At 45.6% G+C, this 16,692-nt stretch overlaps 1 protein-coding gene across 10 annotated transcripts in view; it reads right to left on the bottom strand.

Moving 5' to 3' along the window:
• The window catches only part of ptpn20 (protein tyrosine phosphatase non-receptor type 20), a 332,558-nt gene that overhangs the window by 149,467 nt on the left and 166,399 nt on the right, over positions 1-16,692 (bottom strand). For all 10 annotated transcript variants that reach the window (XM_068020703.1, XM_068020704.1, XM_068020701.1 and 7 more), the window contains 5 exons: positions 12,969-13,154; positions 11,837-11,999; positions 10,660-10,870; positions 4,888-4,991; positions 1,511-1,603 (listed from right to left, as the gene is read on the bottom strand). In XM_068020703.1, coding sequence (XP_067876804.1) covers positions 1,511-1,603; positions 4,888-4,991; positions 10,660-10,870; positions 11,837-11,999; positions 12,969-13,154 — 757 coding nt within the window. The remainder of the gene's footprint in view (positions 1-1,510; positions 1,604-4,887; positions 4,992-10,659; positions 10,871-11,836; positions 12,000-12,968; positions 13,155-16,692) is intronic.

Genomic DNA, 16,692 nt, shown 5'->3' with positions numbered 1-16,692 from the left:
AAATGGAGGAGAATGGATCCAATCGATGATTATTTTTTCTAGACTAGGTGTGTTGAGCTGGAGGACATGAATATAAACTTCGTAAAAGACAGTACAGCTCTAGAATAAAAGGAATCTTGTTGATGTGTGGGACATACTCTCATCTAAAGCACTTAATGCCATGTCAATCAGCAACTTGAAAACAAGAGATGGATGAATAAGTGGGTAATGAAAGATTACAATGATATGTGCAGGTTAAGATAATCAAGAGCTGTGCAGGATATGAGGTGTTAGAATGATGGAGATCTTATAATAAGTAATACAAGAGCCCAAGGATGTTTGATGAAATGGTTATTTTTTTAGAAATGGGAGGGTGGTAGATGCAGGTTGCCTCACATCCTTTAAAAAGTACCTGGATGAGCACTTGGCACGTCATAACATTCAAGGCTATGGGCCAAGTGCTGGCAAATGGGATTAGGTAGACAGTTCAGGTGTTTTAATGCATCGGTGCAGACCCGATGGGCCGAAGGGCCTCTTCTGCACTTTATTATTCTGTGATTCTGTGAAGTTGGTAAAACTGTTCCCCTGGAGATTAAATCAGTCAAGTCAATTATAAAATGGATTACACAAGAGTTGAGCTTGATGGGATGATTGGCCTTTTCCCAGTCTATGAATATTTTCTGTTCTTAACACTGCAATGTGTAAATGAGCAGAAATTATTGACCGAAAAATTGCTGTGACAAGCCAAAGAACAGTGCCCGCTGCTAGTCAGACTTGGCCCTGCCCGTTTAATGGCAACAATATTTTGCCCTGCAACTGGAAGTGCTGGAAGTGCAAGATGGAAGCAGCACGGCATCCTCTTCAGGGCATCGGGGATCCGACTGAACAAGGCAAGCAACTGTGCATCTTTTTAACCAATCAGATTTGAAGGATTGTGAAACAAACAGGGCAGGGTCTGAACAAGAATGTATAATTTAGAATAGTGAATTCAACGTGAAATCAGCTACGGAAAAATAAATGAAGACAGGGAAAGAAAAATTGCACGAAGAGAGCAAGAAAAGAGACAGAAAGCAAAAGTGAAAAGGTATTTTTAAAAATGATCTCCATTGAACAACCATTGAAAGCTGAATGTAATCATTCATTTACAGTGCTAGAGAGGTTGACTGGCAGTAGTTAATACATGCCACGCCATTGAAAGGGTACTTAGACTGAAATGAACAAGCCCTAACTTTCTGGGGCAAGTTTTGTTTGTACCTACCATGCAGGTACAGAAACTTCATGCCATTGACTGCATTTGAATAGCGACCCAACTGCAAGGTGGCGTTTTCACGAAGCTAACGGCAGAGCAGTGCAACCCGGATAACAACGTTTGGATTTCTGTGTTCAATTGTGGATCTGCCTTGCCTGAAGTTGTTGCAGCATTTATGCATAAATAACGACGAGTGGGGTTAGCCACGCCATTTTTTTTTTTACAGTAACTTTTAGGCCAATAAGAAGATCCATTAAAGTGAAAATCGATTATCTCACATACCAAAACCAACTTTGGGATCTTTCTTCAGGTTAACAAAAATAATCTCCCTCTCAGGTATAGTCAGCTCGGTGTCCGTTTTGTTCACTAATGCACCTGTGAATAAAAGGTACTTGTGAGCTGCCAGAAATAAAGCAACACCAACACTCCATACTACAGTTAAAAGTGAATGGAATCGCTGACTACACATGTCTCAGCTCTGGTCTTTTGTGGATCCTCCACTTCCTTTGCCTTAACTTTTGTGCTATTCCTTCAGTCATGTAGGCCCTAAGCCCTGGAATTCCCTCGATAAACCTCTCTGCCGCTCTCTCTTCCTTTTAAGACACTGATAAAGTCTACCTCCACGCTCTAATGTCTCTTTCTTTGGCTCGGTGTTGATTTTTATCCCAATATGCTCTTGAGACGAACCTTGGGATGTTTTATGACATTATGACATTAAAGGTGCTATATGAATGCAAGTGGTTGCATTATGCTTACAGAAGAAGCTACTCCCACCATAATCAGGTCTTTAGTATCAGGAGTGTAATTGGACAAAAGCTGACAGCAAGCCAAAGGAGGAGATATTAGAATAATCGCAGAGATCTCCCTCGCGGCGGCTCATTTAAATCAGCCGAAGCGGCCCACCGCTCTCAATCACATAGAAGGGGGCGAGCTGTCTGACGCCAGCAATGGCATCAAAAGCTGGCATATTTGAATTTTTAAAGTATTCCCCCCAAAATTTATCAAATAAATTTCTAATGCCCCTTTCTCACTCCTTCCCCCCAATAACAATTACATGAAGTATTTGCCCTCCACACCCCCCCCCCCAAACACTTAAATCTGACCATTCCCCCCCACCCCGACCCCAGATTACACAAAGTTTAAAGTTCTGTCCTTTCCACTATTCCCTACACTCATTATGTTTATTTGACCTGGTTCCCCACACTGAAAATCTTAACTCCTCCCCTTCCCAGCCAGGGTCACGCCAGCTTTCCCCAGCCGGCCACTGCACTGAAGATCGTGGTGGGCCCGGAAGACAGGAGGTGAGTCTATTTAAATTTATTCATTTTATTGATTTACATATTCAGGTCCTGCCACGGAGCCTTGCAGCCATCGGGAGATCAGGCCGGGCTCTCCTGGCGTCGAGCTCCGTGGTGGGCCTCTGCCAGCACCATCATCTATCACCCGCCTGCCTCAGAGCCTGACATCGGCGGCCCGGTAAAATCCAACCCGGTGACAAAAAGCTTGGTCAGAGGTCGGTCTTAAGGAGCGCCTTGGAGAAGGAAAAAGGTGGAGAAGAGGAAAGAGTTTAGAGAGGGAATTCCAGAGCTCAGGACATAGCCAGCTGGAGGCAGGCCCGCCAATGATGAAGTGAAGGAAGTGGGGATGGTGGAGGCCTGAATTGGAGAACTGCAGAGTTCCTGCAGAGTTATAGAGCTGGAGGAGGCTACGGAGATAGCAAGGGGCAAGGCCATTGAGCGATTTGAACAAGAGGATGACCATTCTAAAAAGGAGGTGTAGGTCATTGAGCACAGGTGTGAGTGGTGAACAGGGCCTGGTGCAAGTTCGGGTTTGTGCAGCAGAGTTTTCAATGACGTTAAGTAGAATGGAAGCAAGGCTTCCCCCAAACCTCGTGGCTACACAGCAACCTGAAAGTTCCCACGTAGGCCGCGCACAAGTCAGCCCCTTTAAGCTACTGCGCGTACAGCAGGTGCAAAAATACTTATAAAGGGGCCACGCACTTAAACACGCGCTCCGAAAATTAATTGACGGGTACACTGGGCAGAAGATGGGAGGCCGGCCAGATGAGCATTGGAATAATTGAGCGAGAAACAGGTTAACATTTCAGGTGTAAGGTCATTGACCTGAAACGTTAACTCTGTTTCTCCCTCCACAAATGTTGCCTGAGCTGCTGAGTATTTCCACGGAGGCAGATGGAATCAAGGCCGAGGGAACAAAGTTTGTGGAGGGGCTGAAGATAACGGCGTCAGCCTTCCCAATGTTTAATTGGAGGAAATTGCGGTTCATACAGGTCAGGATGTTGAAGAAGCAGTCTGAGAACACAGAGGCAGTGGAGGGGTTGAGAGAGGAGCTGGTGAGCCCGAACTGGGTGTCCTCAGCGTACCCTGGACTCTGACATCATGGCCTGGAGAGTCCGATCATCGCAGACTTTTAAGTGCAAATTACAACCAGCACAATGCAAGTTGATACAATCTTTTGCAATAGTTTTAAAAAATATTGTGCTAGATGTTGGCCCTACCCACAAAACTGCCATGCCCCCAGATTGAATTAATCGCCATGGCGAGTTTCCACTAAATGCTCTCGTTTGTGGGCCTTCGAGGAATCTTTAAGGTGCAGGAACATTAACAGGAACATTTTAAAATCTTCTAAATTTTAAAAAATGTATGAAGAAACTAACTTACTGTACGCCGATACAAACCAGCAAGTGTTTCATTATAGTTTATTTAAAGTAATTTTCAGTTATTTACAATCAGACGGCTCACACGTGCATTGACACTGATTAAAAATACTCAATTTTTTTGACAAACCCATTTTTAGCTGCATTATTCACACTGCGACAAGTTACCCTTCTTAAATATATCAAGGAATATTGTTTCAAGAAAAAAGGGTTAAAATATTAAGTTCTAAAATGCTGCACAATTGGGTTGGTTCCTGGCAAATTTTACAATCGGTAGTTACTTCGAACGGAAACCTGGGAAAATAAAACACTTCTGAAAACTAGCGGAATTTACACCCGGATCACTGATTTTGCCTGAAGTGGAAATTTCAGGTCCATCTCTCCAGATGATTTTGCCAAGGGCCAACATGGAGATGGGGATTAGGATGGGGAATCCATTCTATTCATTAAGGATCACAATGGTGCACCAGATTTAAGTGAGGAGATAATTTTCAGGCACTGTTACCACAATGTTGATGAGATTTCTGGAGTTTGGCCAGTGCAACATCACAATATCCCTCACTGTAGTCATGTACTGCAGTGCACAACAATGATTATTGGATGAGATGATTTTGCAAGTTATAACAATGCTGCTTTCCAGAAAGAGGCACAAGGGCAACAACCACCAGCTATATCCCACTTTAAGATCACATTCCACACCATTTTGATTCATAGTGTGCAATTTTTGCAAATATTGTGAATGTTTCTAACAGAACACAAAGAAGAACATCCTGGGGTAATTTTATAAACTAGCACTCCCGGGGTACAGCCCCATCTGTCAGGAGGACACATGATTGTATATTGGGAATGTGGGCACGTATCTGAATGCCAATGTACACTCCCAACAGGTGAGACGCCATGTCAGAAGCAGCTCATAAAATTGCCCCTCCTTCACGACATAGCAGGCAATGTGAGTAATATGAGAAGGCTCTTCTGAACTTACCAGTCACATCACTTTGACCTGACGTCATATTCCGCAGGCCCAAATATCTGCATCTTTCTCTCGAGGAGGGGTGAATTTCTGACTGAGATACGGCACCTGTTGTGCTGCAGAAGGAAGACAGCATCTGATTACCTGGACTGTTACACAGCGAGCATATTTTCAGATTATATCGGGGATCATTTGTGTTGTGTCTGGTAAAAGGGAGCAGGGTATACAAATCTCTGCTAATCATGGCAACCTGGTCTTGTGCAAATTGCTCATGCTTTGTTTTTATAAGTGCCTGCAGCGTATCAAGATGTGGACCGACCCTTGGCAGTTCAAATGACCCCACTCTTGCAATTTAAGATGGGGTTAGGTGAGGTTAAAGAGGTGGGTGGAAGTTCCGCCTCATTGTATCTCAGTCCTCTCTTAAGGGTCTACGGGTATTTTCAGGTTATAGTTAACAACTCTCTGATTAATTGCAGCCTTTTTAAGATTAGCAAACAGCACCCGGGCGATTGTTTCCTTCAATGAATCCTCCATGTTCCACATCTCCTGTATTCTAAATATCAACCAAATTGGTAACACTTCACATATTGAGTTAAAGTTAAAGAATATTAATGTATTGGTGCACCCTTTGTTGAACCATTCTACAGGAGAAACTCCCTCTCTTTTAATGTTGCTAAGTTTTACATGATACGCCTACTCGAACCATCCAATATATCAAAATAGAGTTAAAAATGAATAAATGGATAAATAAAATGTCAAGTTAAAAATGTTATTATTGGTTCGAGGGGTGTAGACAACACCGACAAAGCAAGATTTACTGCCCATCCAAGGAGATATTTAAGAGTCAATTCCGTACTTTAGGACTGGAGTCAATTTGTAAAGATGATATTGGAACTCCCTCAGAATTGGTCAGCTGGTATCTTTACCACTCGGCTATTGTCCTCCTTAATCTATAATTTAATGACTCATAACTTAATCCCGGTCATTCATCTCTCCCGTGCTCGCTGACCAATTATGCAACACCTCCCTTTAAAATTTTCATCCTTGTCCTCAAATCCCTCCATAACCTGGCCCCTCCCTATCTCGGTATCTCTTCCAGCCCCACAACCTTCCAAGATATCTGCACTCCTCTATTCTGGCCTCTGTAGCATCCCCAATTTTAATTGCTCCACCGTTGTTGGCTGTGCCTTCACCTGCCTAGGCCCCAAGCTCTGGAATCCCTTCCCTAAAACTCTCCACCGCTCCACCTCGCTTGCCTTCTTTAAGACACCCCTTCACTCCTTTAAACCGAACATTTGCTCATCGGCCCTAATATGTCCTTATGTAGCTGGATTTCATATTTTATTTTATAATACTCTTGTAAAGCACCTTGGGACTTTTTATTCCGTTAAAGGCACTATATAAATGCATATTGTTGTTAATTCCTGATACCTTCTCAAAGGTATTAACATCATTCACACACCACTCAAAATAGGAACTGCTTCACACAACAATGCTAGAATCTCTTTTGATTCATATTCTATCCATCTGCTAATACAAAGCAATACTTTTTAACAGCATTTTGAAGGGACCGTTCCCTCCGCGACACCCTGGTCCACTCTTCCATCACCCCAACACCTCGTCCCTTTCCCACGGCACCTTCCCATGCAATATACCTGCCCTTTTACCTCCTCACCATGCAAGGCCCCAAACCACCTCCTAGGTGAAGCAGTGATTTACTTGTACTTCTTTCAATTTAGTATACTGTATTCGCTGCTCACAATGTGGTCTCCTGTACATTGGGGAGACCAAAGGTGACCGCTTTGTGGAACACCTCCGCTCAGTTCACGAGCATGACCCTCAGCTTCCAGTCACCTGCCATTTTAATTCACCAACCTGCTCTCATGCCCACATTCCTGTCCTTAGCCTGCCATAGTGTTCCAGTGAAGCTCAATTTAAGCTTGAGGAACAGGGCCTCATCTTCTGATTAGGCACTCTACAGCCTTCTGGACTCTACATTGAGTTCAACAATTACAGAGCAAGACTGCTCTGTAAATAAATCTATTGATTTATTTTTTTTTTAACGTGCCCTGTCTTTAACCCGTTTTTCATGTTTTTGCTTTTGGACTGAGCTGTTCATTATTCTGCCGTTAACACTCTTTCTGGACAAATGCTTTGTCTTTTACTACAACTATTAGCACTCCCTTTGCCTTTTGTTGTGCAACATTTATGTCGTTAATCTCTCCTGCCCTCTGCCCTATCACACACCTTCCCTTTTGTTCTTATTCACTCCCCCTCCCCCCGCCCTTCCCCTTTTCACTTGCTCAAAGCCTATTACATTTCTAACTTTTGCCAGTTCTGATTAAGGGTCACTGACCTGAAACGTTAACTCTGCTTCTCTCTCCACAGATGCTGGCTGACCTGCTGAGTATTTCCAGCACTGTTTTTATGAATACTTTTTAACACTTTTTTTTCCCCACACTGCTGCTCAGTACCAGCCTGATGGATTCACGGGATAATGTGTGCTGATGTCGATCATTTAGTTGTTTTTTAAAATTCATTCATGGGATGTGGGCGTCGCTGGCCAGGCCAGCATTTATTGCCCATCCCTAATTGCCCTTGAGAAGGTGGTGGTGAGCTGCCTTCTTGAACCGCTGCAGTCCATTTGGGGTAGGTATATCCACAGTGCTGTTGGGAAGGGAGTGCCAGGATTTTGACTCAGCAGCAGTGAAGGAACGGCGACATAGTTCCAAGTCAGGATGGTGTGTGACTTGGAGGGGAACTTGCAGGTGATGGTGTTCCCATGCATTTGCTGCCCTTGTCCTTCTAGTTGGTAGAGGTTGCGGGTTTGGAAGGTGCTGTCTAAGGAGCCTTGGTGCATTGCTGCAGTGCATCTTGTAGATGGTACACACTGCTGCCACTGTGCGTCGGTGGTGGAGGGAGTGATTGCTTGTAAATGGGGTGCCAATCAAGCGGGCTGCTTTGTCCTGGGTGGTGTCGAGCTTCTTGAGTGTTGTTGGAGCTGCACCCATCCAGGCAAGTGGAGAGTATTCCATCACACTCCTGATTTATGCCTTGTAGATGCTGGACAGGCTTTGGGGAGTCAGGAGGTGAGTTACTCGCCGCAGGCTTCCTAGCCTCTGACCTGCTCTTGTAGCCACGGTATTTATATGGATACTCCAGTTCAGTTTCTGGTCAATGGTAGCCCCTTGGATGTTGATAGTGGGGGATTCAGCGATGGTAATGCCATTGAATGTCAAGGGGAGATGGCTAGATTCTCTCTTGTTGGAGATGGTCATTACCTGGCACTTGTGTGGCACGAATGTTACTTGCCACTTATCAGCCCAAGCCAGGATATTGTCCCAGTCTTGCTGCATTTCTACACGGACTGCTTCAGTATCTGAGGAGTCGCAAATGGTGCTGACAATTGTGCAATCATCAGTGAACATCCCCACTTCTGACCTTATGATTGAAGGAAGGTCATTGATGAAGCAGCTGAAGGTGGTTGGGCCTAGGACACTACCCTGAGGATCTCCTGCAGTGATGTCCTGCAGCTCAGATGATTGACCTCCAACAACCACAACCATCTTCCTTTGCACAAGTTATGACTCCAGCCAGTGGAGGGTTTTCCCCCTAATTCCCATTTGCTTCAGTTTTGCTCGGGCTCCTTGATGCCATACTTGGTCAAATGCTGCCTTGATGTCAAGGGCAGTCTCTCTCACCTCACCTCTTGAGTTCAGCTCTTTTGTCCATGTTTGAACCAAGGCTGTAATGAGGTCAGGAGCTGAGTGGCCCTGGCGGAACCCAAACTGAGCGTCACTGCGCAGGTTATTGCAAAGCAAGTGCCGCTTGATGGCACTGTTGATGACACCTTCCACCACTTTACTGATGATTGAGAGTAGGCTGATGGGGCGGTAATTGGCCGGGTTGAACTTGTTTTGCTTTTTGTGGACAGGACATACCTGGGCAATTTTCCACATTGCAGGGTAGATGCCAGTGTTGTAGCTGTACTGGAACAGCTTGGCTAGGGGTGCAGCAAGATCTGGAGCACAGGTCTTCAGTACTATTGCCAGAATATTGTCAGGGCCCATAGCCTTTGCTGTATCCAGAGCCTTCAGTCATTTCTTGATATCACGCGGAGTGAATCGAATTGGCTAAAGTCTGGCATCTGTGATGCTGGGGACTTCAGGAGGAGGCCGAGATGGATCATGTGTGTGAAATGACAAACTTACATGAGTCATGAATTACTGACATTAATTATCAAATTGGTGCTTTCCAACTGGACCAGACTGCAGCTCCTCCTTGCACATTTTCTCATGGATACTCTCATTCCAAATATTTATTAGCTCATTAATCTTTTTTGGCACCATGATCTGCTGTGTGTTTATTTCAAAGTATCCACTAAATGTTTATCCCTGTAGAAGAAATTAATTGCACCAGAATATAACACAACATTGTGCATTTGACGCTTCACGCATTAAGGGAGATTGAGAAACACTGGGCTGGATTCTTCTTAGGAGGCGGGGTTCCTCCCAGGGAACCCCACCCCTTCATTTTCGTGGCCACCGCCGCCCCCACCCCACCACCCCCAGAGAAATCCTCCAGTGTTTTTCAATAAAAGATTCACAAGCTGGGATCCCCATCTTTTTAAGACAGGGATCCCACCTCCGTGAGCTGCTGGCCAATCTGTGGGCCGGCAGCTCAGCAGTATCGGCAGTGCCACCAGAAGCGGGGGCCACTGCCGGCACTGCAGAGGCCTCAGACCCAGGCCCGGCACTGGAACCTCAGACAAGAGTTAGGTGAGGTAGGGTCGCTGGGGCCAGGCCAGAAGGCCCCGACCAGAAGGCCCCGACGAGGGGGGTGGTCGTGAAGCCTAGGGTGTGTGGGGTCCCGGGAGGGGGGTAAAGTTGTTCCCAGTGGGAGTACTCCATGGGCCACAAATTGCCCATGGAAGAGAGCCCCTCCCACCCCACCAAGCCCGCAGGGAGAGTGCCTCGTGTTGCAAGACGTCCTTCCCGCACGGCGGAGGCACCCACCACCACTGGTAAAATCTGAGTGACAGCATAGGCCATTAATAGGCCACTTAAGGGCCTCAATTGGCATCTGGGCAGGAAGGCCATCGTTGGCCTATCCTGCCCCCAGGAAGATCACTTGGCGACGGGGAGGCTATGGGCTCTCCAGCCACCACAACCCCCTCCCCCCACCCCCACCACCTGTCACGATACTCCATGCACCCCCCCAGCCTCCGACCCGGCCTCAGGGGGGGGCCCATAAAATCCCAGCCACTATCACTGATTGCTCCAAGCATCAGTAACAAACACTGCGATTGAAGACAAGATCCCATACTTCATTTTCTTCATGGAAAGGTGCAAGAGTTAAGAACATTAGTCTTCCTCAAGCACATATATGACAAAACATGTGTCAGAAGATAATCGATTGTCCAACAAGTTCCAGATAAACGAGTTGGTGATAACTGCACGTTATCTACAATATCCTACTCTTCATTCAATTGGTTTACTTTTGTTATTATTTCACATTATAGCGAATGAGCGGTGACTTGAATTCAGATATAGGAAATACAGACATGATTTAAGTAGAGTCTCCATTTACAAACATGATGGGGTTTGCCTCAAGTGTGACATTAGTAACTTATAACTTGTATCTTAGTACGGTTATTCAGTGTGACACTTGCGTTGTGGCACATCTGTGACTGAATCACAGTCACACACCTCGGTATGGATGCCAAGGAAGTTTAGCATTTGCCTGAAATGCAATCTCCAGTGTGACTGCACAAGGAAAACCTACCTCCACATGTTACTGGCACCTCCACAACCTGAGGTAGCCATGTTTGTAGTGAGATTGTCGCAGGACTTGCTCAGTGCTCCAATAGACACGGCATCCATGTTAGGACGACTCAGCGTGGTCTCCGAACGGGAAATGTTGCGCATCTCCTCAAAACGACAGCGCCGGGCACATCTTGTCTCGTTTGAAAGCACAGACGTAAAAACGTGTTCCTCTGTGGGGGAAACAAGGCAGTGTAAAATACAATAATAATATAAAATGCTGATTTGACTTCGAAATAAGAGTAATTGCATCCCAAAATATAGCAGGGCAGCATGAAACCCATTATGAACTAATCCTGGAGACTAATCAATGACCTGCACAAGTGTTCATCTAAGCGATAGGGGAATAGGAGAAAGGGAAAATGATGGGAGAGTGGAAAGTTGCTCCAGCAGAGAACCAGCACAGGCTTGACAGGCTGAATGGCCTCCTTTTTGTGCTGTAATCATTCTATGATTATTATGCAATGCAGTTTTGAACTAAAATCCCAGTCAATCAGTACTTAAAGTTTCCAGAAGCAAACTGCATGTGCTGGAAGTCGGAAGCAAAACCTGAAAATCAACAGCATCCAGCAAGAGACAGAGGCGAGAATTGTTTTGTTGAAGGGTTTATACTCAATGGAGTGTGATTTCCAAGCTAGGCAGAAGTTCGACAGTAGCCCCACGAAAATGGTGGAACTTAGTGCCCTCTTCCCAGCAACAGTGTAGCATACACAATCTTCCCGAGGGCCCTACTGCTGGGAGATCAAAACATCCACCTGAGTCAGTTGTGAGGCCCTTTTTATATGTAAGTCAGGATCCCAGGACCTTCATGTGACCATTATAGGATTTAATTGGGTGGAGCGTTGGCTGTTTACTCTGTGCTCAGCGGCATAACAGGATAAAGGTCACAGAGCAACAAAGGTGATCCAAATAAACATCAGTGAGTGCTCAGCAACTCCAATCAGAAGCAGCAGAAAGCCAATTAATTTTTTAAAAAAGTGTTGCGATAAAAATTGCTGTTGAGAATCTGCTTTTTCATTAGTAAAAGCAAAGGGTCATTTCTGACTGGGGTTTTGGTGTTTTCAGATTAAAGGAAACCTGCTGGTATGAGACAATGTCATCTCCTTCAAAGCAAACCCCCGCTGTGACCCTGTACTTACCGTTTGCAAAGGCAGCTTGACTGAGCTGTCGGGAGTTCATCTGCACCTGGAACTTGTGCTGAGCTGAGCACAGCTCAATTAGGTACTTGCAGGTTTTGGTGTTGTCTGTCTGAAAGATGTGCTTCTTACCGTCTGAACTGCTTTGCACAGTAAACTTCTTTCTCTAAAGAGAAATACTGATCAGATCGCATTATATCACTTAACACCAAATCAATCAGTAGCAAGTGAACAGCTGCAACATGAGCACTGACTCTTGACAAGTATGTTTGTCCCATCACCTGATGTTCCATTTTGAACCAGGCAGACTTTGGGAGCTAAGAGGATAAGAACTGTGCCCAATGCCAAGGCCACTTTGGGTAGCTGCTCTGTGATTCATCACAGCAGCACATTGAAAGTTCCCCATTCAATTGAACACCCTCCCTGCATACACACAAACCGCCCTCGGCTTGGCAGGTTACCACGACAGACGCCGCTGTGAAGCCGATTGATTTTTCTGTGTTTTCTTTATCTAATTACCAGAAAAGTAATCGATAAAGAATTATTTGTGTAGAAATTCATTCTTTAACTCTTGAATATCACTGCAGTACAGATCTATGTAAAGAGTTTACAGCATGCTATTTAGACTGGTGCCCAGAAAATTGGTAGATTGCAATAATGAACAGAAATGCGTGATAGCGTACATAGAACAAACTCTCATGTCAATATATGGGTGGGGGGAAAATTGGGCTTTGGAAAATATCCACTAAAATTAACCGTTAACTGATAGAACAAAATTAACTCATTACAGCTCGGGTGACAGTTGAAATGCTATGTATCTCTGGATTACAGAGGGTTAATAAATCCAGCCAGGGTTCCTGCTCTTGATCACTATCCAGTGATCCATACTGGAAACTGCTGGCGTGTGGGCATTGGCTGAGGGGCTATCAATCTTGGCCGTTGACGGTCAAACAGTGTGTTGTCAATCACAGTCCAGTTTCATACGTGAAGGTTGGCCATTCGGGCAAGGTCCTGCTGCCAGCTGTGGATCCCAACCCCAAAGTGACACCAGCACCCGCAAGAGAGAAGAGAAAACTGGGGAAAAATATCTTGTTTTGGTTATTGTCGTGCGTGATGAGCATGAGGTGCAACTTACATTAAACGTGATTCTTTCGGTTTCTCGCCATTGAAAGCGTAAGCTGGCAATTCTAGTGTTGTTCTTCACCTCATAAACCATGATCCCTTTGGCACAGATTCCGAGCACAATGTCCCCACCTGCAGCTTTCTTATCCCGTGCTACCCGATGGAACAATACACCATACTCTGGAAGCTGTTGAGTAACCTGCAACATGTTGTAAAAGCACCAATAAACATCATTTAATGCTGAAGAGAAAGAACTTGCATTTATATAGCATCTTTCTCAACCACAGGACATCCCAAAGCACTTTACAGCTAATGAAGACTTTTGAAGGGTAGTCACTGTTGTAATGTAGGAAATGCAGCCGTTAATTTGCACACAGCATTGTGGTAATGATCTAATAATCTGTTTTTGTAATACTAATTGAGGAACTTGTATTGGCCAGGACACTGGGATAACTCCCCTGCTCTTCTTCAAAATAGTACCTGGGGTCCTTTACGTGCAACTGAGAGTGCAGTCAGGGCCTCGGTTTAATGTCTCAATCGAAAGACGGCACCTCCAACAGTGCAGCACTTCCTCAGTACTGCACTGGAGCGTCAGGTTTAAATTTTGTGCTCAAATCCTGGTGCAGGACTTGAATCCACAACCTTTCGGACAAGCAGCAATGAGATGACCTGATCTGTTAATCTAATTTTTGGTGGCACTCATTGAAGGATGAGTGTCAGTTCGGGCACTGCCTGCACTTCTCTTGAAAATGAGCCATAGCTGAAACCATGTGTTGGAAGGCCAAAGACTAGGCTAGACCTTCCTGAAAGTGAAAATAGCACCGCAACACCAATCATGTTGCTCAGCCTGCTATTTAACCCTGATTATTTTAATTGGGTTAACTCTTTTTTTTTTTAGTTTTGGTGACTGCAGCTTGACTGCAGCAGAGGTGCGAGAGCGAGCTAACAGCTGGGAAGTCAATTTCAGTGGAAGTTTAGAAGTTAATTCCCTTTTGTTTTCGGAGGACCAGGGGACTGCTGGTAGATCTGTTGGGAATTTAGAATAGAGGGAATGGAAGTTAAGGCAGTTGTATGTTCCTCCTGCAGAATGTGGGAGGTAAGGGTCGCCAAGAGTGTCCCTGCTGACTGCATCTGCGGGAGGTGCACCCAACTCCAGCTCCTCGAGAACCGTGTTAGGGAACTGGAGCTGGAGCTGGATGATTCGGGAGGCGGAGGGGGTTATTGAGAAGAGTTATGGGGAGGTAGTCACACCTCAGGTAAAAGAAGTAGGTAGATGGGTTACCGTCAGGGGAAGGAGAGGGAACCAGCAGGCAGTGCAGGGATCCCCTGTGGCCGTTTCCCTCAACAACAGGTATACTGTTTTGGATACTGTTGCGGGGGACGACTTACCAGGGGTAAGCAATGGGGTACAGGTATCTGGCACAGAGTCTGTCCCTGTTGCTCAGAAGGGAAAGGGGAAGAGGAGCAGAGCATTAGTCATTGGGGACTCCATAGTTAGGGGAACAGATAGGAGGTTCTGTGGGAACGAGAGAGACTCACGGTTGGTATGTTACCTCCCAGGTGCCAGGGTTCGTGATGTCTCGGATCGTGTTTTTGGGATCCTTAAGGGGGAGGGGGAGCAGCCCCAAGTCGTGGTCCACATAGGCACCAACGACATAGGTAGGAAGAGAGATGGGGATTTAAGACAGAAATTCAGGGAGCTAGGATGGAAGCTTAGAGCGAGAACAAACAGAGTTGTTATCTCTGGGTTGTTGCCCGTGCCACGTGATAGCGAAGCGAGGAATAGGGAGAGAGAGGAGTTAAACATGTGGCTGCAGGGATGGTGCAGGAGGGAGGGTTTTGGTTTCCTGGATAACTGGGGCTCTTTCTGGGGTAGGTGGGACCTCTACAAACAGGATGGTCTTCACCTGAACCAGAGGGGTACCAATATCCTGGGGGGGAGATTTGCTAGTGCTCTTCGGGGGGGGTTTAAACTAATTCAGCAGGGGGATGGGAACCTAAATTGTAGTTCCAGTGTACAGGATGTTGAGAGTAGTGAGGTCAGGGATAAGGTTACAAGGACGCAAGAGGGCACTGGCAAGCAAGAACCTGGTTTAAAGTGTGTCTACTTCAACGCCAGGAGCATCCGGAATAAGGTGGGTGAGCTTGCAGCATGGGTTGGTACCTGGGATCTCGATGTAGTGGCCATTTCGGAGACATGGGTAGAGCAGGGGCAGGAATGGATGTTGCAGGTTCCGGGATTTAGATGTTTCAGTAAGAACAGAGAAGATGGTAAAAGAGGGGGGGGGATGTGGCATTGTTAATCAAGGAGAGTATTACAGCGACAGAAAGGACATTTGAGGACTCGTCTACTGAGGTAGTATGGGCCGAGGTTAGAAACAGGAGAGGTGAGGTCACCCTGTTGGGAGTCTTTTATAGACCTCCAAATAGTTCCAGAGATGTAGAGGAAAGGATAGCGAAGATGATTCTCGACAGGGGCGAGAGTAACAGGGTAGTTGTTATGGGGGACTTTAACTTTCCAAATATCGACTGGAAATACTATAGTTCGAGTACTTTAGATGGGTTAGATTTTGTCCAGTGTGTGCAGGAGGGTTTTCTGACACAGTGTGTAGACAGGCCAACCAGGGGCGATGCCACATTGGATTTGGTACTGGGTAATGAACCCGGCCAGGTGTTAGATTTAGATGTAGGTGAGCACTTTGGTGATAGTGATCACAATTTGGTTAGGTTTACCTTAGCGATGGGCAGGGACAGGTATATACCGCAGGGCAAGAATTATAGCTGGGGGACAGGAAATTATGATGCGATTAGGCAAGATTTAGGATGCGTAGGATGGGGAAGGAAACTGCAGGGGATGGGAACAATCGAAATGTGGAGCTTATTCAAGGAGCAGCTACTGCGTGTCCTTGATAAGTATGTACCTGTGAGGCAGGGAGGAAGTTGTCAAGCGAGGGAGCCGTGGTTTACTAAAGAAGTTGAAGCGCTTGTCAAGAGGAAGAAGAAGGCTTATGTTAGGATGAGACGTGAAGGCTCAGTTAGGGCGCTTGAGAGTTGCAAGCTAGCCAGGAAGGATCTAAAGGGAGAGCTAAGAAGAACAAGGAGAGGACACGAGAAGTCATTGGCGGATAGGATCAGGGAAAACCCTAAGGCTTTCTCTAGGTATATCAGGAATAAAAGAATGACTAGAGTTAGATTAGGGCCAATCAAGGATAGTAGTGGGAAGTTGTGTGTGGAATCAGAGGAGATAGGGGAAGTGTTAAATGAATATTTTGCGTCAGTATTTACAGTAGAGAAAGAAAATGTTGTCGAGGAGAAGACTGAGATTCAGGCTACTAGGCTAGATGGGATTGAGGTTCACAAGGAGGAGGTGTTATCAATTTTGGAAAGTGTGAAAATAGATAAGTCCCCTGGGCCAGATGGGATTTATCCTAGGATTCTCTGGGAAGCTAGGGAGGAGATTGCAGAGCCTTTGTCCTTGATCTTTATGTCGTCATTGTCGACAGGAATAGTGCCGGAAGACTGGAGGATAGCAAATGTTGTCCCCTTGTTCAAGAAGGGGAGTAGAGACAGCCCTGGTAATTATAGACCTGTGAGCCTTACTTCGGTTGTGGGTAAAATGTTGGAAAAGGTTATAAGAGACAGGATTTATAATCATCTTGAAAAGAATAAGTTCATTAGCGATAGTCAGCACGGTTTTGTGACGGGTAGGTCGTGCCTCACAAACCTTATTGAGTTTT

The sequence above is a fragment of the Heterodontus francisci genome, chromosome 42, assembly GCF_036365525.1.
Source record: "Heterodontus francisci isolate sHetFra1 chromosome 42, sHetFra1.hap1, whole genome shotgun sequence".
Taxonomy (NCBI): domain Eukaryota; kingdom Metazoa; phylum Chordata; class Chondrichthyes; order Heterodontiformes; family Heterodontidae; genus Heterodontus; species Heterodontus francisci.
This window is presented reverse-complemented; position numbering and strand designations above follow the sequence as displayed.